Source organism: Talpa occidentalis, unplaced genomic scaffold (assembly GCF_014898055.3).
Source record: "Talpa occidentalis isolate TD23 unplaced genomic scaffold, MPIMG_talOcc4v2.1 talOcc4.5, whole genome shotgun sequence".
In the NCBI taxonomy this organism is placed as follows: Eukaryota; Metazoa; Chordata; class Mammalia; order Eulipotyphla; family Talpidae; genus Talpa; species Talpa occidentalis.
The window spans coordinates 58,202,954-58,227,229 of NW_023604861.1; the positions used below are offsets into that span (position 1 = coordinate 58,202,954).

A 24,276-nucleotide genomic window follows, 5' to 3' on the forward strand; every position below is an offset into this window, starting at 1 on the left:
AATACAGTATTTTCTCCATTTATAGAACATATTTCTTAGCAAGAATGGAATGGTTGCAAAGCTTGGGGACTTTGGTATAGCAAGAGTCCTAAACAAGTAAGTACTTTTAAATGTCATTTTTCTTTCTATAAATGACTGTCAAAAAATGTATTTTTGGGTATTGTGAATTAAGAAAATATTAAAAGCTTGGTCTCCAAATAATTTTAGATAACTTTGTATAAATGCATCAAATTATTCAGATGGTACTTTGAGACTCAAATTCCCAAGCTAAATCTTAGCATGGTGAATGATGGTGATAAGATCGTGAGGTGTGAATGTAATATGCATGAACAAGTGAGAATTTAGTGAAGTGGGTAAACTCACTCTTGAATATATTGGCACCAGCTGTTTTAGAGGACAATTTGGTGGTAATAACTATCAAGAGATTTTATAATTTGAAATTTGGAATAATTTAAATGTCTAGTGATTTAGGAAATGGTTAAATTTAATAAAATTTGGCACAGATATGTACCCGAATATTGTATAGATAGCCACTAATAGCTACGATTTTGAGAACTTCTTGATAATATGAGAAAATATGTTATATTAAATTGAAAAAAATGAAAAAATAATAAATTAAAAAAACGGAATTCTGAAAGCAAACTGTACACAAATGAATAATGATGTAACATATATATACATATATATGTATAAATAAAAAAGTAAGATTAGAATAGGCACCAATAAAGAACAAGTAACATACAACTTAAAAAAGGAATTCTGAATTTCAAAGGCACTATGATCTTACCTATGTGAAAAGTAAGCTTGGAAAAAAGATAAATATATTAGAATTTTAAGCAGTAGTTTTTCTGGTAGTAAGACGATGGGTAATTTTCCTTTATTCACTTTCATATTTTCCTAATTTTAAATCTTGAGATCATATTACTTTGGTAAGTGGAAAGAGGGAACTCTTTTTAAATATGAAAGTTTTATAATGTATCAGTTGTACCTCTGTGGAGTCTTTAAATCATAAGAAAAAAGTTTTTATGTGTAGATTTTGAGATGAGTTGTAAGTTTGGAAAACAGTTTTATTGCTTTATTATTAATATACAGTATGTTTTACTTTATTTTTGTATATGCTTGCCTCAAATTATGTTAGCTATATTTAATACCTAGCATGGCCGTGTTTTAAGCCTTTACTTACTCCAATAATTAACCATGTCATTTAATTATTTAATATCATTCCCTAGTTCTATGGAACTTGCTAGAACTTGTGTCGGCACACCTTACTACCTGTCCCCAGAGATCTGTCAAAATAAACCCTACAACAATAAAACGTAAGTTACTATAAGTTTGAAATTCTCAGTAAAATCTGAAGAATTTTCTTCTTCTTATGGCACTCTCATAATTCCATTTTCTTCATGTGTGACATAGGCATCCCAATGACTGTCTCTGACCACTTTATTGTTCCCTGAAGTTTTGAACTTATTTAGAAGAAAGACATTTCTCCTCATTTAAAGATATGTCATTGAAAGAATACACTAAATATTGCAGTGCTATGATGTCCATCTTATGTATGACTTTCCTATCTGTAAGCACTGTTTCGTCCTTTGCAGAAAAATGTTATGGGTGAGTGAGGTAGGAGGCAGTCTGGTCTGGTGACTGAGCACTAGATTAGGAGCTAGGAGCTTGTTAATTTCATTAAACAAGAAGCCATTAGGCTGAGTAAGACTAATATGGAGGTGGCCCAAACCAAAATCCAAGCCTGCAAATGCCTCGAAGATTAAGAAATAAAAAACATTTAAGGACAACCAATCGCAAACTGCCAACTGGGCTTTGAACTTAAGCTGATCAGATAATTTCCTATCTTGCTTCTGCACCTCCTCTGTTCGTTTTCCTATGCTTCTGGTGACAGAGAACATTTAACCGTTTCTGGTTTGACATCACGATTCAAATCTATTTTTGCTCATATAAACTTTAAACATTTTTAAATATGCTTCAGTTTATCTTTCAACAAACCCTACTCTTGGCTCAGTTATCACTTGGACCAGGCCTGATGACCTCTGTGGGCCCAGCCCCTGCATATGTAACAATGAGAGTGTTGGCCAGATAATCATTAAGGCATCATGTTGCTTTAAAACCAACTAATTTTTGTGTATGTGACGCCAGATTCTGGTTCTCAGAGTAATAGTAATATACACAGTGATAGGAAGTGAAAATGAGGTAGGTTTTTTTTTTTTTTTTTGCTTTCACTGTTTTTTTTTTAATAAGTAATTTTTTTTTTTTTACATCATTTTTTTTTAAACAGTATTTGCTTCCCCCCACCCCCTCAGGTGTGGTCCCCATAGAGTTTCCTTTACCAGTGCACCCGTGCACCATCACCTCAGTCCCCTGTGCTCCTCCCTCCCTCCCTCTGATTCCTCTCCCTCCTCCTCCCCTGCAGGATGTCTCTGATTTATAATTGTCTGTTTTTGCTTTGCTGTGTTTTGTACTGTTACTATTTTTTACACTGATTTCTTATTTGTATTCCTGCTATAAGTGAAACCATCCAATATTTTTCTTTTTCCTTCTGGCTTATTTTACTGAGCATAATTTCTTCTAGCTCCATCCACTTTGCTGTGAATGGCATGAGTTTATCTTTTTGATTGCTGAATAATATTGCATTGTGTATATATGCCACATCTTCTTGATCCAGTCATCTATTTTTGGGCATTTGGATTGTTTCCAGGTTTTACCTATTGTAAATAGTGCTGCAGTAAACGTAGGTGTACAGGTGTTCTTTTGAAACAATGTTTTTGTGTCCTTTGGGTAGATCCCTAGCAGTGGAATTGCCGGGTCATATGGTAGCTCCATTTTTAGTAGACTGAGGAACCTCCAGACAGCTTTCCAAAGTGGTTGGACCAGTTTGCACTCCCACCAGCAATGTAGGAGAGTTCCTTTTTTACCACATCCTCACCAACACTTGTTGTTGCTAGTTTTTTTGATATGTGCCATTCTTTTTTTAAATTTTATTTATTTTATTTTATATATTTTTTACATTACTTTTCATTTTTGCACTATGTATGCATAGTTCAAAATATGCATTTTTATCTTGGTTATAGTCCCCATACAATTCCCACCCACCTTGTTTTGATCCTACTCCCTTCTCCCCTTCCCAAACCGCGCCCCCCCCCCCCCCCCCCCCAGTATGTCTCTGGTTTACAGTTGCTTGTTCATTTTGATTTTTACTTTATTATAATTAGTATTTTTCCTGGTCCCTTATTTAGATTTCCTAAATTCCTGCTATGAGTGATTCCATCCAATATCTTTCTGTCTCCTTCTGGCCTACTTTGCTGAGCACGATCCCCTCCAGCTACATCCATGCTGCTGCAAACTGCATGAGTTTATCCTCTTTGATAGCCGAGGAACACCCCATTGTGTATATGCCATTCTTACTGGTGTAAGGCGGTATCTCAGTGTGGTTTTGATTTGCATTTCCCTGAATATAAGGGATGTTGAACATTTTTTCATATGCCTGTTGGCTGTTTGCATTTCCTCTTTGGAGAAATGTTTTTTAAGTTCTTCTGCCCATTTCTCCTCTCTATCTGATGTTGTATATGCACTGAGAAAAACAAAGAGGGTTGTTAAAATTTACCCTATCCTTTTTGGGGACTGTGAGTTTTAGCAGTGCCATAAACCTTAATGTCTGTCTTTGAAGTTCCTATTTGTTTAGATGCAACAGGTTTTTTTGGTTGTTGTTTTTGATGCAACTTCATCACAAGACCATTGGATTGTTTACTTTGTTGTTGTTGAGTCCTGTGACTTCTTTGTATATCTTTGTGATCAGTCCCTTATCAGTTGTATGGAGTGCAAAATTTTTTCCCAGTCAGTGGGGTGTCTCTCTGTTTTGGCTAATAGTATACAGAAGCTTTTCAGTTTGATATAATCCCAGGTATTTATCTTTTCCTTGACTTTTTTTGCTTTGGGTGATGAGTCTTTAAATATGTTACTGAGATGTATGTCTTATAGTGTTTTACCTATATTTTCTTTTATGTATTTTATGATTTCAGGTCTTATGTCCAGTTCTTTTATCCATTTTGAGTTGATTTTTGTGCACGGTGAGAGGTAGTGGTCTAGTATTTATTAAACAAACTGTCCATGTTCCATTGCATATTCTTTGCTCCTTGTCAAAGATTAGTTGTCTGTATAAGTGTGGCTTTATTTCTGGGCTCTCTATTCAGTTTCATTGGTCTGTTGTCTGTTTTTGTTCCAATACCAAACTTTTAATTATTATGGCTTTGTAGTATAGTTTGAAGTTAGGAAGTGTGATACCTCCTTTCTCCTTTGTTTTCATCAGTAGGGCTTTGGTTATTCGTGTTTTTTTGTAGTATCATATGAATTTCATCAGTATTTGTTCTGTTTCTTTGAAGAATGTCATTGAGATTTTTATTGGAATAGCATTGAATCTGTAAATTGGTTTTGGCAGGACGGCCATTTTAATAATGTTAATTCTTCCAATCCATGAGCAGGGGATGTCTTTCCATTTCTTTGTGTCTTCTATTTCTTTTAACAGTGTTTGATAATTTTCTTTATATAGGTCCTTCACCAAAAATGAGGTAGTTTTTACTTCTATGTGTTTTACTTCTATGTGTTGACTTAAATAAATTGTGACTTAAATAAATGTGTTGACTTAAAAAAATTGAGGCAAATAAAAGTGAGTTTATTAAACAATTAAGATAAGTACTTGAATCTCCAGATGCCTCTGGGAAAGCTGCCCCAATTCTGAATCTCTCAGTGAGGATTACATATAGTTTGTAAGGATTCTTGCAAGGAAAATCCAGTTAATGTCTCTATCTAATGTTGCTTATGCACTAAGAAAAACAAAGAGGGTTGTTAAAATTTACCCTATCCTTTTTTGGGGACTGTGAGTTTTAGCAGTGCCATAAACCTTAATGTCTGTCTTTGAAGTTCGTATTTATTCAGATGCAACAGTGTTTTTTTTTTTTTGGTTGTCGTTTTTGATGCTACTTCTTCACAAGAACATCTGGCTGTCTTAACTCTTGGCTTGTGCCTCTTAGTTGAGACCTTGGAGAGGGCACCACTTATTTGTTAATTTGGTGAACACATTTAAGAAGGAGAAAAGCATTTCATTTTCAAAAGTGGGGGCCAGTTGAAACAGTTGGTCTAGCAGTAAAACTGAGTTCCTTTCGGGAATTGATTGTCCATGTGTTAAGGAAAACTCAGAAGGGATATTTAACTGAATGACAAGAAAAGGCAAAGCCTAGTGGTAGAGATTTATAAAAATAATAGTAAATATTTCTCTGCATAATGAAAAAACAGTATTTTTTTTTTTTTGAGATATTCCTTAGCTCCCAGAGAGTATTTGATTTTAGGATGAACAGGAAAGTGGCAGTGTAGCACTGGGTGAAGGAGGGATGGCTGGGCCAATAGAGTAGAGCTGCAGTAGGCTGAGAACCTAGGTCAGCAGCTTTGCCTAGTTTCCTTGTACTGCTTTGTAAGAATTAGAGACAACATTTAAATATGCTGATTTGGTACTTCTGATAATTGAAATTATCAGTTGGGTAGCTGCTGCCCCCTTTAGACAAGAAACTCAACCAGGTCTCTAGTTTACCACACACAGAGGGGGTCACGATGTGCAAATGCTCCCCACTTGGCCACTAGTGGTTTCATTCCTGGGGAGCACTGTAGGCGTGTGGCCTTACCACACTGGCTGCAGTGGGCTATCTGGGGCTGAAGAGGAGTTTCCATGAAGAGAAATGATAGTAAGGACAGATTCTGATGGGATCACGGTCAGTAAGTTTCTAAAAACTTTAGAAACCACTTAGAAGTTTCTTCATTCTCAGTAGAAGTGTTGCTAAATAGTGGCGGCATTTACCTCACCAAACTTGGTTCTTCTTTGACCATCTTCTTATCTCCTTGACCTCTCATTGTATTTTTTTGTTATTTTGTATGTGATTATGCTTTTTTGTTCTGTAAGATAACTCCTTATTAAGCCAATCACATATGACTATTAAGTACTAAAGAGCAAGCTAGTCTCCAGGTCTAGATGATAAGCACCATTCTCAGGTGTTTGTTGAATACCAAATACAGTGCTCATCACTTAATGTAACTTTAGTTCTGTCAAGAGCCTTGAGTAGAATATACATTTTAAAATCAACCAAATTTTACCTTTTGAATCAAATCAAAACTGCTTTTTCTTGCCTCCTTCCTCCAAATTGCTCAAAAAGTTCCATGCACACTCCAGTTTGCTTTGAGCACATGAAGCTGAAGTAAATATTGAGTTGTCAGATTGTGGCAAAGTCAGCATACTTTTTCTCTGCTAGGATTCTGACAAACTACAAGTTGCATTTACCTGCGATCTTAGTAAGAATTGATAATGTATCTGAAAATGTTTTTGATCTGTATCTGATAAAATATCTGAAAACACAGGTCAACCTATATAAAGTTGTAAATCTACACAATATAAGGTGCTGTAAGGACAAAGGCTTTTATTGAGAATTATGGAGATTTTCTTGGCATGTAAACCCTTATCTTCCTCAGGGATATTTGGTCTCTTGGCTGTGTCTTATATGAGCTCTGCACACTCAAGCATCCTGTAAGTACGTTCAACGTCAGATTGATCTTGACTTATTGGAAATATATAGATGAAATTAACTCCTGAGAGACAATGGTTACTGTTGGTTTTATTAGATTGTTAAAAATTATATGGGCAAGCTATTAGGATAATAATAGAATTGTATATACTGACACAAAAATGTGTTCGTGCTTATATAAAATAAAAACTCCAAGTTGGAGAAAGTATGCATAGCATATTTTCCTTCAAAATAAATTGTGAATGTATATAATTAGCAAAGAAAAAAAGTGTGTGGAAATCTATTGGAAGTCAGGCAAGAGCTTCCCAAAGCCTCCATCTGTGTCATCCCACAGAATGTACTGATTCCTTAAGCAAAAAGTTGTGACAGTCCATGTGAAGTGTTACCTGCTAGGGAGGCTTATTAAAGACCCAGTGCCCAGGGCTTCAACTAGAGTTGGTGAGGTAGGCACCCACTACTAGCATGTAGAAAACCCCCAGACTCCCGGGAAGCAGAGACTGTATTGTTCTCACAATTTAAGCACACTGAGCCACCCTGGGAATTTGGCAACTGGTGGGATCACCCCTGAAATTTAAGTTCCCAGCTGTCAGCAAAAGACCAATATTGTAGCAGGGCTTTCCAAGGATAGCATCTTAGCTGTGTCTACACAGCTGTTAGATCATCATCATTATCATCATCATTGTCGTCGTCATCATCATCAAATGTCACTCAACTAGTAATTTTCTAACTAAAACCTGTATCTCTACTGCCACACTCTCCTGCTGAACATTACTATTATATGTAAATAACTGATGATTTCACACCATGGAAAATTTCCTGAGATATAAAGAATTTTTAAAGAAATGTTTTTATGTTAATTAAAAAATCAAGGCATTGGATTTCACATCATTATGTCTACAACTCTTTAAACATTATTTTGAAAAAGACTAGAAGGAAATATCTCTCTGGGTGATGAAATGATATGTATTTTTCCTGACTATTTATAACTTTCTATGTCTTATAATAATTAAATATTATTTGATAATAAGAAACAATTAAAACAAAAAACTTGTTTTAATAACCTGGTATCTGGGTGAGAAGCTGCCTACAATAGCTATTTATGAAATTTTAGTTGATGAAAACAAGTTAGGGTGGACATAGTACTTCTAACTGAAGTTGAAAACATCATTTGCTTCTTGCTCTTACTTTAAATTGACTTTTCCTCTGACCTAATATCATTATTCCTTGTCCTTTCAGTTTGCAGGTGACAACTTACACCAGCTAGTTCTAAAGATTTGTCAAGCCCATTTTGCCCCAATATCTCCAAGGTTCTCCCATGACCTTCGGTCCTTGATATCTCAGCTTTTTAAAGTATCCCCCAGAGATCGTCCATCTATTAATTCCATTTTGAAAAGGCCCTTTTTAGAGAAACTTATTGCCAAGTATTTGACTCCTGAGGTGAGTTTTGGGCAAATCTTGTTTGGATTTTGACAGATTTTGATTAGTAAGTCCTTGACACATGTTTGGTTTTAGGTCATTCAGGAAGAATTCAATCATACCCTCCTAAGGGGAGCAAGACCATCAGCTTCTCGACCTGCTAGGAAGGTGGTTCCAGGTAAGAATGAGTTCATGGGCCTCCCCGGTGGCGTAGTGGTTGAGCGCTGGGTTGCGAAGCTGCCCGCAGCCTCTGCAGCGGGGTTCGATCCCCGGCTGCTCCCAGGCCACCGGAGGAGGGTCCCACATGGCACGCAGACCTCTCCTGCCGCCCGCTGCTCCCCTCAGCAGTGTACCTCATCAGTCTGCCTGCTCTGCTCTCCCCTCTGGCTCTGGTGAATTATCTCATCCTCCCGCACTTCTGACTGTACCCAGTGCTTGTATAAATAAATAAATAAATCTTAAAAAAAAAAAAAAAAAAAGAGAATGAGTTCATCATCCCAAAACCACTTATATCATGTGCTCATATAGTGAGTTACATGTGGCTAATGACTTTAGGGAAGAAATTGCACCAAGAGGTTTGAATATGGGTGTTAAAAAATATGAGCATTATAAAAAAAAATCTAGTGGGCATGCCTGAGATGCTGTCTATGGAGCTCATATATGACCTGGAGGATTCTTCTTTTTCTTCCCATTATCAGGAAAACCACGAAACAGTGGGGTTTATCAATTAAACAGATGCTTGAAGAGGTAGAATACAAAATTAACTTTTGTGTAGAGGAGGGATTGTGAGAAAAGAAGGTTTATAGACGTGGGTTGATGAGATGAGTTTATTTTTTTGAAATAGAGAAAATGAACTGGCAATTTAAAATTCTTTTCCAGAGACCTATTGGAACCAAAGTTAGAATTTTGGACCTAATTTTTTTTTACAATTTGAGAACCATTACTATGTTACCTCCAAAGCAAGAAAGGTGATGATGATATTTACTGTATGGTAATGACAAATAGTATGTTGGTGATGCTAGAGAAGCAACTTTAGTGTCAGGAATCAGCTGATGAAGTGCTCTCTCTCTCTCTCTCTCTGTCTTGTCTCTCTCTGTGTGTGTGTGTGTGTGTGTGTGTGAAGAGAGAGAGAGAGAGAGAGGGATTAAAGGAAAATTACTAATTCAGTGGATGTTGTGAATGTAAGAGCAGAATTTAGTTATAACCAAATGTCTGAACATAAAGGATGAGGAAGAGTAGAAAATCTCTCCAAGAAATCAGTGCTAGAGAAATATTATCCATTGTGATAGAGAATTAAAATTGAGGAAAGTTACAAAAGGAAAATAAATGAGCCTTTTTGCCATGTTTAATTTGATTTGGCATTGTTGTATATTATTCTAGGTTGGGTGTGTTTAGAAAATAGATAAAATAGATAAAAATAAAGGATGAGAGAAAGTGCACCATCCAAACATAGGAAAGATTGGAAAACAAGAACAAATTTTGATGGTGACAAAAAAACATCTTAGAAGACCCACTCATACATTTCAAGCAATAATGTGATGTGAATGGTGTGGCCTGATTACTCAAGCCCTGATTATTACATTTAATTTCCCTAATTATGTTGTTTCTGTTGAAATTAATGCTAATTACTAAAATTATTTTAAAGTAGTGTTATGTATTACTAGACATATACAAAGGAACTTTGCAGTAAAAGGTTGTCTCCATTCAAAGAAAATGCATAATTTTGCAGTGTAAAGTTGTGGAAATTTCTTAAAACTTACATTGTTTTATTTCGGTTAAATAAGATTCTAATAAACAGAAGGTGAGATTCCAGGGAAAGTGCCTACCAAGATCAAGGATATCTGTACCAGTTCAAAGGAAGGATATATTACATAGAAAGGAATGGAGACCACCCACTGGCGCTCAGAAACCCGTATTTGTAAGTTGGATGAAACCCTCCCTCTTGTTTATAAGCTGATAGTGTCTTCCACAGACCTGCGCTCACATGTTCATGGCTATAAGCTCATGACTCTGGAATCCACTCATTTTGTACTTAAAATCATTCTGTAATGAGCATTAAAGTGGTATTTTGTTGGACAACTTTTCATTATATTTTTAAAAGCAGTGCTGTATTTTCTTGCAAGTATGTTATGCCTGAGTTTTAGTTTTATAATCAAATTCTTCCAATTTCTTTAGCTGAAGAAGATTTTTCTATATAGGAGAACTTTATAGCATAGTAGCAGAAAACGTGGGAAATTTTTATTATATAATCATTGATTTTTTTTCCTAGAAAAATCTTTCTGCTGAGTTATTTGAATCCATTTTAGCAGAGTGCTAAATCTTTTAGTTCACGCAAGTAAAATGCTCTGATAATATATATAATAACATGGATTTTTTTTAATGGAAGAATTGTATTTCTTAAAAATTAGTCCTTTTCATCTCTGTATAACTTTGGGGTTACATTTTTACTTCTACATAAGTGCACATGCTTCACTCACCCTCCACCAAACCTCCTATGCCAATGCACTACCCCATCCTTCCTCTATTTCCTTTCCTCCTCCCCCCAGTTACTCTGGTAACCAGTATATTTTTTCACAGAGTCTAATAACTGTTTTTGCTCTGCTTTGCCAGTGTATGTCTTTCGGTTATTCATATTTCACAGATGAGTGAAACCATCAGTCTCTGATTTATTTCATTAGCATAATCACCTCCAAGTCCATTAATTTTGTCCCATAAGGTACTATTTCATCTTTTAAGTAGCTCAGTAGTATTCCATTGAATATATATTCCACAATTTCTTAATCTAGTCATCCGTTGTTCAATTCTTAAGTTGGTTTCATGACTTGGCAGTTGTGGAAGTGCTGCTATGAATGCAGGAGTTCATAAATCCTTTTCTATTAGTGTTTTCATATTCTTTGGATAGATGTAGAGGTAGTGCTAGATCACTGGGATGTCCATTGTCATTTTTTTAAAGGTATCTGCATACCATTTTCCATAAAGACTGCACCAGATTGCATTTCCACCAACAGTGGATGACTTTGTTCTTCACATTCTTCACAGCATTTGTTGTTTCTAGTCTTTTTATATTGGCCATTCTCACAGGGGTGAGGTGATATCTCATTGTGGTTTTGCTTCATTTTCCTTGTAATACATTATGTTGAACTTTTTTTTCTAAATAGTTTTTTTTTAAAGATTGATTTATTTATGCAAGCACTGGGGTTCAGGCCAGAGGTGTGGGAGGGTGAGAGAATTCACCAGATACAGATCAGGGAGCAGAATAGGCAGAAGGACCGAAATACACTGCTGAGGGGAGCAGCGGGTGAGATAGGAGAGGCTGCTGCACCATGTGGGAATCTCCCTGGCTGGCCAGGAATCGAACTGGCGACGCAGAGTCTGCGGACAGCCTCACAGCGCTGCGCTCAACCCGCTGTGCCACCAGGGAGGCCCAGATGTTGAATATTTTTAATGAGCCTGTAGGCCATCTGAATGTCTTCTTTAGAAAGTACTATTTAGGAATTTTGTCCCATTTTTTGAATGGGTTGTCTTTTTTAAAATTAGCTCTCTTGTTACAGCTTGACCAAGGGTCACTCTGGGACCCCCGAGCTTGCAAGTTCTAAAAGGATCTGGCCATACATGCGCACAAAGGCAAAGGACAATTTTAGTGTGAAAGATTTTAGGTAGAATTAGTGTGCATAGAGAGAGAAGAGAAGAAAGTATATTCTTCCTAATAAGACATATGAAATTATACATCCCCTCACGGGTAAATAACTAGCCAAACAAGGTGGTTCTGAAGCAGAACTGCTGAGACCCAAACCTTGCCACTAGTCCATGGCACCTTCTGGTGGGGACCCAGAGGAAGAAGGCACAAGGGTCCTGTCAAGGCTGGGGTGAAAGGAGCAAAATCAGAGAACAAACCAAGAGAATGGCTCTTTCAAGTGTCTCTACATGTTTCTCCTCCATGTGTCTACTTCCATCTCTCCTTTCAGCACTACTATAAGGCATAGTACAAGAGCCCTCCCCTCTTTTATGAGCCCACCTGTCTTCCCTGTTAAATAGCTTCACCAGGCCTCTCCCCTCATTAAGTGGGGTTGGGAAACATGTTACCCTTCCCTTTTAGGGAGATGTCTCAGCAACATTTTCTTTTTTAAAAGATTTATTTATTTATGCATACAAGAACTGGGGTACAGGCCAGATGTATGGGGGGGGAGAGGATTCACCAGAGACAGAGTGGGGAGCAGAACAGGCAGATGTACTGAAATGCACTGCTGAGGGGAGCAGCGGGTGAGACAGGAGAGATCTGCTGTGCCATGTGGGTAACTCCTTGCCCAGGGATCGAACTCGTGCTGCAGTGGCTGCGAATAGCTTCACAGGTTGCATCTTAACCCCTTGAGCCAATAGGGAGGCCCCCCTGTCTCAGTAACATTTTCATAGGAACCACCTCTAATGTTCTCATTACCATTTGGGATTTTAAAATCTGAAAGAAGCTATTTGTTTCCTTCTGAAACTTTTCTCTGTTTTCAACAAGTAATTAGTAGTCCCTTCTAATGTTTGGATAGTTTAAAGTAAAATTATGAAACTAAGAAAAACTTAGTTTTCACACTTTAAAATATTTAAAAACACAATTATATATTTTATGTTTAGACTAACCAACCAAATTTTATACAGTCACTTTAATATTTAAATAGATCTGTATTAAAAATGCCATTTTTGTAAGTTAAAAATGGCCAAATCGCTACAATTACATATATTTTGACCCTGGTAGCATTAAAAAGGACAAAGAATATAGCATGTTACTTCTCTACAGTGAGGAAATTTCCATTTTAACCTTTTGTTTGATTATTCATATTTCAACTTTGAGGTCTTTCCAATAGACTTGATCTTTCCCCCTTTTGTTATCTATCAACTGTTATGAAGGCAGAGTTGTCAGGATTAGAGTTAAATTCTGCAGGACTATTTTGCAGAATTATAGTTAAATTCTGCAGGATTACTTTTTAATTCTGCAGAATTTTGACTGGCTTTCCTATGTTATTTGGCCATTCTCGCCTTCTAACTCAGTGGTCTTTACTCAGCTCTAAAATAAACAGTTGTTCTCCCCGGTGGCGCAGCGTTGAGCGCTGGGTTGCGAAGCTGCGCTCTGCGGCGCTTCGATGCTGCTCCCCGGCCACCAGAGGAGGTCCCACATGTTCCTGTGCTCCCTCAGCAGTGTACTTCGGTCCTTCTGCCTGCTCTGCTCCCGCTCTGGCTCTGGTGAATTCTCTCACCCTCCCGCCCTTCTGACTGTACCAGTGCATGTATAAACAAAGCAACAAATAAATAAGCGCTCTATAAAATAAAAAAAAAAAATAAAATAAACAGTTGTTTCTGGTTCTCCTCTAATTGTGTTCTGGTTGGGTGTATGTGTACCTTGGGATGGCAGTCTGCCTGATTTTACTCCAGAAGAATAACTCTTAACTGGCTCATAATCTTTTATTTTTTTTCAAGCTTGATGCCATTTTGTATTCAATTTATTAAATATAAACATGTTGCAAATTCCCAAATTTGTGAGTTGCACAGCATTTATTCTCCTATAAAGGTGTGAATTCTCCTTTAAGGTGTAAATTAAGTTCATGAAAATTACAAAAACAATAATACTGAGAGTCTTTCAGGTTGAGTTGGCCAGGCACGATCACTAGTCAGTATTTTTGATACACTGGCATGAAAAACACGTGATTCATAATCAGCAAAATACTACACACCCTAGGCTTCTAAACTCTTTTCTGCTCTAGGATTTGCTGTTTCTAAGATGATTTTACTCAAAATCAAATCTGGAGCAAAACCAATAATATGCCTTTAATACTCTATCTTAGATAAGGTCATTATCAAACTGTCAATGAGAGATTTGTATTATATGTCAAATGACAAAACTAAAACAAATTAGTAGTAAGCTTGATGTCAATCCATGCATTGGGGGAGGCCAGTGTCTCCCAAGCAGTGCAACACTGTTCTCGAGGGATTTGGGGCAAGAGCAAGTTTTATAGGATATGCGAAGAAGCCACTTGGAAACGGGATAATGATCAGGGAGTCCCTTAAAAGGACAGCAGCTCCTATTTTCTAGGCTAAGGTAAACTGATCAAATCTGAGGTGGAGGATTAGGATTGGTGTTTTCTAGGTTTCCTTGACAATGAGGCATCTCTGGTAAGTGCAAGCCAACTCATATCTGTGGTATGGGATGAGTGTTTTGGGAGGCCTCCATTTTGTGTGTTCCAATATCCAAATAAACTCTAGCATATGAATTTTAAAAACCTCCTCTCTTTTTCTGAATCCTCCAGATAAAAATGGTGGAAAGACCCAAACTTGCTGCAGTGTGTGGACATTATGATTATTATTATGCTCAACTTGACCTATTGAGGCAGAGAGCCCAAGCACCAAGCCACTGCTTTGTTCCTCAAAAAGATGCTGGATCTGAGGAGAATTATAATCAGGAAGAGAGTCACACCCCATCACCATGTCAATGGTAATATCATCCTCTAACTTCAACTTTGTTTTTCTGAAAATGTCTTTCTATGTCTTCATTCATTCTGAAATCCTTTCAACAATAATCCAACAGAACAATAATCCAAGAAGAACTTCCAAAATCTTTATTGTAATTACTTGATTCATGGTTCCCTTGACCCCTTTCTATTTCAGGTCTGATGTAGCTTTTCTTCTAATTTATGCAACCATGTAATTGTGGACACAGATTCAAACTCATCAGTTTTTAATATTTTTCATTCTTCTAGTACATTCCATTCTGTGGGAGTGATGAAAATAGTTATATATGTATCATTTTCCAAAGAGGTTTTTAATATTAGTACTAATCAATAGTAAGTCTGTAATCACAGACCTAATCTGATCTAATCCTCACATCAACCTCTGTGAGGTATTGTTCCTGTTTTATAGATGAGGAAGGAAGGCCCAGAGACTATAACTAGTTTGTCATTTCATCATATTTCTAAACGACTGACTTATCAACTTGACTCTTCAAAAACTGGGGTCTACTCATCTTGTTGCTCTTGTAGGAGTAACTTCTGAAGTGATAGTTTTGTCTCTGGAGCCCTAGAAGGTACTGTGATTCCACAGAACTTTATCACTGTACATGCTGTGATGTAAAATGTGGTTGCTATTATTTAGCCATCAGAAATTACAGAAATTCTTTGTAGGAAATGCTGCAAAAAAGATAACTATGTGGAACATATCTATAAACCTGAAAATACTTTGACCAGAATTATGCTGGAGAAATGCCTTAAACATTATGAGAGACAGTTAAGTCCTCAGCTCTTGATTCACTAAACATTTGGAGCAGCATAAGGAGTAGAGGTGAAGGGATGGGTCAGCAGCTCAAGTTGCTCAGTGTGTGATGCAGGAGACAGACAAGCACCCTCCAGTCTTGGGATGACGAAGCTGTGGATTAGGTACCCACCAAAGTATGAGAAGATCCTGGCGTGGGCTTGTTTTCTCCCTTCAACATAACCTAGAAAATCTTGGATCAGAATATTTTCCTGTTTTATAGTCTCCTGTATTTCCTGTCATTACTGTTCTCTTTGTCTCCTTTTCTTCTCGATCCTAAAGATTTTCTTTTCCACGGTACACATTGTGTAACTCTGAACTACTCAGATTTACAACTTCAAGCCACGTATACTAAGCTGAAAATTTACTTGCGAAACCAGTGCCTCAGACTACTTAAAATTTCTACTCAGGCTGAATATTTTTATTTCTTAAGGCCTGCTGAATATCTTCATAGGAAATTTGAAGCTCAGCAATATAAGTTGAAAGTGGAAAAACAGCTGGTAAGTAAAACACCAAAGATGGGAGACAATCAGGAATTTTCTAATTGTCTCTCTCTTCACCGATACTCATGGATCTGTACAGCTAATGTTATCCTTCATGGAAGATCAAGACTGCCCTGCACATTTCCCCATTTTTTAAACACTTACTTATTTTGCATAGAACTGGGGTGTAGGCCAGTGGTGTGGGGCATTGAAGAATTTACCAGAGGTGGAGTGGGAAGCAGAACAGGTGGATTTACTGAAATACACTCTAAGGGGAGCAGTGGATGGGAGAGGTCTGCTGTAGGTTAGCTCCTTGGCAGTAGGTTAGCTCCCTGGCAGGGGGTCAAACTCAGGTCATAGTGGTGATAGTGCTGAGACTTAACCCCTAGACCACCAGGGAGGCCCTTGCATTTCCCCAATTTTTAAGCTAAAAGAGAATAATGGGAATAGGCTTGAATCAGAGTCTGGGAAGTATGGGGCTACTGTCATTCACTGTGTGGCCTTAAGCAGACCTTGCAAACTTTCTAAGCCTAAATTTCATTTTGATAAATGACGGTTTTGCAGTAGGTGAGTTTCGAGGTCCTCTGCAGTTCTTTGATTCTATTTTATTAGAATTCTACACATTTTTTTTAAAAAAAGAGATTATTACACTTGATTAGAAATGAAAGTTATACTTACCTTTAAGTACAGAGTTGAAATTTTTGAATGGGGGTAGGAAAACTTTTTTGGCTGAGGGAGATTAGGTGTGTATCTCATTCATTTGTGTCATATTTTGAACTACTCAAAAGCTCCAGTTCTATTTCCCTACCTAATTTTATACTTCAGGGGTTGCCAAACCTTTATAGAACTTTAATTTCTTTTTTTAAAAGATTTATTTTTATTTTATTTATGCAAGAACCAGGGTACAGGCCAGAGGTGCAGGAGGGTGAGAGGATTCACCAGAGACAGAGCGGGGAACAGAACAAGCAGAATGACTGAAATACATTGCTGAGGGGAGTAGCGGGCAAGACAGGAGAGGTCTGGCGCGCCATGTGGGTTGCTCTGCGGCTGGCAGGGATCGAACCGGCACTGCAGAGGCTGCAGACAGCCTCACAGTGCTGCGCTCAACCACCTGCACCACCAGGGAGGCCTTTAGACCTTTAATTTCGCAATTATAATTTACCAGTTCAGAAAATGAATCTAGTATCTTTCATGATAGTATATTGATTGCTTGGGATAAACACAATTAGTTTTAGTAATTCTCTTTCTCTTTTAATACTTAAGAAAACTATGACTCATTACAAAAATACGGAGTTTGATTGGTGATATAATTCTTGTTGACATGAAAAATTCTATGAACACTGGTGGTTTGGTGGAGGGTGAGTGGAAGTTATTCATATGGAAGAGCAAACATGTAATCCCAAAAATTAAAATAAAAAATTTAAAATAATAAAAAATAAAGGAAAAAGACAAGGTCAAATGAGATGTTTCCAAAATGCAAGTATGCTTTATAAATTATCTTATTCAAATAATAGGGTCTTCGTCCATCTTCTGCTGAGCCATGTCACAACCGGAGAAGTAATAAAGACGAGCCTAGATTCCAGGAGCTGCAGCTCAGGAGAAATGAAATGAAGGAACAGGTTAACAACATCAGTCCATGGCTGTCACTGTACCTCTGTTGTCTTTTGTACCATAATATAGTGTGACATTTATTTTCTACTTTGTGCCTGAAACCTTGGTTGCACAAATACTTGATGGACACACTCATGTTGGCACTTCCAGGGGATAGAGAGCCATGTATCTTACCCTCTTAGAGAATGCAATGTAGCTCATAGGCTTTTATCTTGGGTTGATAAGGTCCATCATTAACATTTTTGAAAGTTGTAGTCATTCCCTGGGGCTGCCTTAGCAAGTTACAACAAACTGGGTGGTTTAAAACAACAGAAATTTCTTGTTTCACAGTTCTGGAAGCTGTAAGTCCAAAATCAAAGTGTTAACAGGGCTGTGCTCTTTCTGAAACCTGTAGGGGAATCCCTTCCCTGCCTCTTTCTAGCTTCTGCTGCTTTGTAGGCAAAATGGCATTCCTGGGCTGGCAGCTCTCTGGCTGCATTCTCTGCCATGGCCTTCTCCCTATCCCTCTTCACGCAGCTGTCTTCTTAAAGGGACACCCATCATACTGCATTAGGGACTTTTATACTCCAACTAATTGCATCTGCAATATCATTATCTCCAAATAAGTTCACATTCGAAGATACTAGAGGTTAGGACTCCAACATATGTTTTTTGAAGGGTCAAAATTCCATCAATTACAGGACTATATATAAAAAGGGGACTCTATCAATTCATAAACACATTTGGGTTTTATATGTAAGTGTGGTCACCATAAGCTACCATATCCCTCTCAGGGATGAATGATCACAGCCAAAATATAAGGCAGATTGTCATCCTCAGGAGCAATATGTTTTTTGATTCCTGCTGTTTATCACATATTTTAAAAATCATAGGCAATGAAGACATTATTTTGTTCAGTTCACCAAAAAATTAAAAATGCTTGTGTTGGGATTGCTTTCTAGGAATATTGGAAGCAGTTAGAGGAAATCCGCCAGCAGTATCACAAAGATATAAAGGAAATCCGAAAGAGGATGGGGAATGAACTGGAGGTAAATAAATTCATTCTTCTAAAGGAAACATTGTCTTATTGCTTTAGAGATAACTAAGCTGAGCAGATATTGATAACATTGATCTCATAGGAAAAATTAAATTTTATCTGATGAACTTTTTTTGATAGAAAAGTTGTTAGATCGAGTTGAAGCTTTATTATTTGGGTTGACCTGAGACTACTCAAGATAATGAAGTTATCTGAGATTCCCAGGAATGGCTGATTGTCTTCCTCATTTCAGTCATGTGAGCAGCTACTTTGCACCAGAACTGAATTAGATGTAGAAAGAGCAAGTTCATACCCATAAGATAGGAGGAAAGACTAGCATTTATTGAATTCAGCTATAATGAAATAGTCTTAAATACAGGGGTTAGTTTCAAAAATCTATAAGGCAAACTTTGAGTTGAGATGATTCTTAAAAATCTATTAAAGGTGCCATGTTGGACACACATTCTTCCATCTCTCAGCAACCTGATTCATCAGTGAAGATCCAGATGAAATAGCTATTATTTGGAGACCATGTTGTGTGAAAAACACTAGATATTTAAATACAAGAAATTTCTCCAGAGGCCTGGAATGTGCCTCCTATCAGAGTCTTGTGGACAATGACACTGGCCCAGGGCATAGCTGGCCTCTCACTTCAGATATACTGGAGTGACACACTCATTGAGTAGAACCATCCACACTCCAAAATGGGTCCTTCTCTCTCTCCCCCTGCCCTGAGCAATAGAGATGAGCAAATAGATGAGTTAACACAGGAGAAATGAACATATGGCATAATTCAGTGGTAAGGACCAGTATCTGAACTAGAGTTTTCACATATTTTACCCCATGTAGTCCTCATAACAGCTGTTAAGTAACTCATCCAAAGTCATTTAGATATTATGAGGCAGGCTAAATAAATACCTGATTCAAAAAGCTCCATTCTTTCTCACATATGTGCTGCTGTCCATAAAGAGCTGGAAAAATAAGACACACACACACGTAGCAGTGATCGAATAAGACTGAATAAGGTCAAGCTCTGGAGATGCAGAGGAATAAAGATGAGCAGGATGAGCAGAAGGAGAGAGGAGATGGATCATAAACCATGTTTGAGAAGATGAGTGGAATTTAGAGAGGCAGCGCCAGGCATAGGTTCACACAGAGGATTGGGCACCAGGAGGGCAGGATGAGGATGGCTTTCCCCAGCACAGAGGGCCTGGTTAGTGGTGAGGAGCTTGTGCCCTCATCAGCCTTATTTTTAAGGTGGAAAGCCTGTGCCTAGGAAAGATGGAGAGTAGACATTTCCTGGGAGACTGTGGAAAAGCCCTGGGAAAAGCAAGTCAGCCATATGAGAAGGGGCCAAAAAAAGACTCTTCCAGTCGCTCCCATGATCTCCCCTAAGCCAGCAGGAGGGAACGCATTTTTTGCTAGATACCATTCAAGCCCTGGATGAGGTTCATAAAATAACCTTCAGAACTGACACAGAATCAAACTTGTTGACTGTGTATAATTTGTCTTAAAGGAGGACTCAAAAGTAAGTCATAGAACCTACTTGGTGAAGAAGAGTAACCTACCCATCCACCAAGAGGCACCTGAGGAAGACACACCTGTGCAGGTGATGGTTAGATGCTCTGGTGATACTTACTCCTCACTGTGCAGTACAGTCATGTTGGAAATGTAAAGAAAAAACCTCAAGTATTTTGGGATCTTCCCCAAATGTGGGGGGGGTGTCCAGGCATCGTGTTTTCAGAAGCTGCCCAGGTGATTTAGTGTGCTGCTAAGTTTGAGAACTGCTCACATTAGTGTATGAAAGTTCAGCTTTCCAGATGGTGTTTGAGTCAAAGTCTCAGACACATTGCTCAGAAATCTGACAGTAAACTTCTCTTTCATCTCAGCCTTATATATTTGATGAGAGTAGGGAAATGAATCAAATGGTTCTCAAGAACTATTTTGTTTGTTTGTTTGTTTCTTCCGGAATGTCTGTCAACTTTATTTTCAAGGTGTCATGAGGGCCTCCCTAAGGACAGGTGAGAGGAACCCAGGCTAAGCTAAGGCTGAAAGGGCTCCCTGAATGATTTGCTTTGTGAAATCCCCCAGGACTTTCACAGGATTTGATGCTGGAGTTTCACAGTGGATGGAGGTTGAATTTTCTACCCAGTGGGAAGGATGAGGCTTGGGAGTTTAAGATAATTTTTTTTTAATATTTTATGTACCACATCTTCTTGATCCAGTCATCTATTTTTGGGCATTTGGGTTGTTTCCATATCTTAGCTATTGTAAATAGTGCTGCTATAAACATAGGGGTGCAGGTGCCCTTTGGAATTACTGTTTCTGTCCTTTGGGTAAATACCTAGGAGTGGAATTGCTGCATCATATGGAAGCTCTATGTTTAGTAGGTCCAGAAATCTCCACACAGCTCTCCATAGTGGTTGGACCAGTTTGCACTCCCACCAGCAGTGCCGGAGAGTTCCTTTTTCTCCACAACCTCAGCAACATTTGTTGTTGCTAGTTTTTTTTAATATGTGCCATTCTCACTGGTGTAAGATGGTATCTCATTATAGTTTTGATTTGCATTTCCCTGATTACAAGTGATGTTGAACATTTTTTCATATGCCTGTTGGCCATTTGCGTTTCCTCTTCAGAGAAGTTTCTTTTTAGCTCTTCTGCCCATTTTTGACTGGATTATTTTCTTTGTTTTGTTTGAGTCTCATCAGCTCTTTGTAGATTTTTGTGATCAGTCCTTTATCATTAGTGTTGTATGCAAAAATGTTCTCCCAGTTGGTGGGGTTTCTCTTTGTTTTTGTTATTGTCTCTTTTGCTGTGCAGAAGCTCTTTAATTTGATGTAGTCCCAGCTGTTTATCTTTGCCTTCACTATCACTGCTTTGGGTGATGTGTCTGTAAAGATGTCTTTGATGTGCATGTCATTTTAAGAACAAAAAAGCAATATGACACTTCTTCTACAATTGTAACAACCAGAGTACACAACCAGCCTCACAAATATAAGTGAGACATAAGTCACAATCTTGTTTCAGAGTTCATAATATTGCAAGGAAGAAAAACACCCTTCCCAAGGTTGCAGGGCAAACAACTAATAATGATTCAAACTGACATGTGCCATATGTGAAGAACATCCAGACATTGTGGTAATACAGAAGAGGCAGTAATTAATTCTAAGGGGGAGATGATAGTTACCTAATATAAGATGGTGGAGAGAAGAAAGCATTACAAAAATATATGTGTGTGTGACCAGACCAGTCTGGTCTCAGGTCTGTGCCTCTTCTTGTCTGGTGTATAGTACCCTTTTCTTCCTGTAGCTGCCAACTTGATAAGCTGTGGAAAGGCAGCTCAGAAATGGTAAAAAGAAACAATGAGCCAAGGAAATTGTATATATATATATATATATATATATATACACACACACACACACACATCCACACAATATTGATGTCTATCTCTTCCTCTATCTCCATATAGGTTTTCTTCTGCTACTTGAAAGTAGAGTGCTCCTATGGTATGATTTGGTAGGTTATTTTTGGGGTTTGGGAACATTGTTATTGTCCCCTGCCCTGGGAGCAGGCCCAGGGGCACTCAATCTGATCCCACTGACAACACAGGCAGATAAGCTGGGAGTGAACCAGCCGCTGTCCACGGCCCACCTGCCAGGAGTCAGAGGAATGGAACTAAGGGTCCTGCTCCCAAACTGAGGAAAGAGCTCTTGAGACCTTCTGGTCCAGGCTGAAAAGAGGTCTCCACAGGCATAGGTGAGGCAAAGAGTGAGGGTGACATCAGCAAAAGAGCAAGACAGAGAGTTCTGGGGAGACCTTTCTCGGCATGAGTGGCTCCGTGAGTTACCGGGGCTTGGGATCTATATAGGTTTTAGGAATGGGGTTTGAGAACAAAGGATTAAATGTTCTTGGCTGAGAAGGCAAGGAGAGTAGACTTGGCTAAAGTCCACTTATTGTTGCTAGCGGTGGGCCCCAGCAGCAGCAGCGCGGGGGTTGTGCAGGGCTGGTAACCATCTCCACGATGACCATCTGTGGGGGCTGGGTGCCCCCAGCAGCTCCAGTGTGAACCAGTCTGGTCTCAAGGTCTGTGCCTCTTTTCTTCGGATCTGTAGCACCCTTTTCTTCCCATAGCTGCCAACTTGATAAGCTCTAGAATGGTAGCTCAGAAATGGTAAAAAGCAACAATGAGCCAAGGAAATTGATGGCAGCAGGTGTCTGGACCTGGAGTCGTAAGGTTTTTTAACCTCTTGTTTACCAACCCATGGAACAGCAAAATTCTTTTCCCTGAATCCTGTCCTGTTCTTGTCCTGGGACCCTTCCTGTCTCATAATTATTTCTACGGAATCATTTTTGAGCATTCCCAGACCCCAAACCACTTACCAAATCATACCAAATAGGAATACTCTACTTTGGATATGAGGGAAACCTCTATCTATAGCTGCATCTATTAAGGAGACTCCTAAATTTCTGGCTTGGAAGGGATGAAAATGCCATTTACTTAGACGCGGTATAGAGGATGGGAGAAGAGTGGGGAGCAAAATTCAGAGGAGGAACAATTCAGAGTTCCACGTTGGACATGTTGAGTTAAAGAAAATCTGAGCGATTGCTTACCTGCTTTTGGGCCTTCCTCCTGCTGCAGCCACTGTGTGGAACACTCTTTTCCCAACTGGCTCTGCCAAGGTCCACATCATTGCAGGGCTTAGTCAAATGCCAAATAAATCTGTATTACTCTCAACTTCTATCATTTTCCATGCTATTCTCCTATTTTATTTCTTTCATAGCACTTAGCACTTTCTGAAATTATGTCATTCGTTTAACTCTGTTGTTACCTAAATGCAGATGACATGTGTGGAAGGAATTGTAAATAGAAGTAAATAGAAGTTCCATGTCAGCAGGGACCTTTTGGTCACAATCACAGTGTGAGTACACTTGTAGGACAGCATCTGGCCCTCAGTGGCTGCTCAATATGAATTTGTGGAATGAATATTAAAGTGAAGATGATGCCAAGTAGGCAGTTGAATATATATTGTGTCTCACCGCAGAGGGGGAGAGAGCAAGCCTGAAGGTACATGGTTAAGAGTCATTGCGTGAAGATGGCATTTAAATCCGTAGGGATGACTGAGACCATCTTCTATTGAGGAAGTGGAGACAGAGGGCCCAGGACTGACACCTGAGTAAGCTCAGTGCTGAAGTTCACCTCTCCGCAATTCCTTCCACATATGTCATCTGCATTTACAGCCTTCTCTTCCTCAATTGCCCATCAGTTTTTAAAGTCCACGCCTTCCTTTATGTTCTCAAGAGCTGTGCACTTTTCCTGTGTTCCTCATTCCTTAAGGGAATGATCCTGTAGTCAGAATCACATTCTTGAATTAGATTAGGTTATATTGAGTGATAAGTGTTGTTTACATTATAAACTTTACCCATTGTGATCTCAGTGTTAAATGTATTACTATTCTAAGTTAATGGACACTGTGCCCAAGATTTCAGTGAATTATCGTTAGCTATCCTTTACAAAGGCACATTTTTATTCTCAAAGTAATCATGCATTCAATCCAGAAGTCAAACATTATTTGATCCAGGGGTTGTTAAAATATAACAGTCTGATTGATCAATATTAAATGATAGATTTCATTTTTCTCTAAACTTTCAGGATATTGAAAGAGACTTGAAACAGATTAGACTTCAGAACATAAAGGAAAGTGTAATTCCAGAACAGAAATATAAAGCTAAGGTAATAAACATTTTTGTCTTTTGGTTTCATATTAAAAGCTTGGCTGGTAGTCCCCACCTTACAATCTGGGTTACCTATAGGACTTTCCTCCTACTATTTTATGGAATTGCCTTATTTTGTTAATGTTAAACTGGTGACTTTCAGTATCTGTAATGTCAAATAGGG

The 24,276-nt window shown here is 38.3% G+C and overlaps 1 protein-coding gene across 1 annotated transcript in view; it reads left to right on the forward strand.

Annotated features, from left to right (window-relative positions):
- The window catches only part of LOC119258537 (serine/threonine-protein kinase Nek5-like), a 110,712-nt gene that overhangs the window by 3,045 nt on the left and 83,391 nt on the right, over positions 1-24,276 (forward strand). Inside the window, 12 exon segments of the mRNA XM_037526818.1 lie at positions 26-96; positions 1,230-1,316; positions 6,520-6,574; positions 7,809-8,009; positions 8,085-8,166; positions 9,773-9,906; positions 14,276-14,460; positions 15,706-15,772; positions 17,269-17,373; positions 18,307-18,393; positions 19,897-19,989; positions 24,031-24,111. Of these exon segments, the coding sequence (XP_037382715.1) occupies positions 26-96; positions 1,230-1,316; positions 6,520-6,574; positions 7,809-8,009; positions 8,085-8,166; positions 9,773-9,906; positions 14,276-14,460; positions 15,706-15,772; positions 17,269-17,373; positions 18,307-18,393; positions 19,897-19,989; positions 24,031-24,111 (1,248 nt within the window).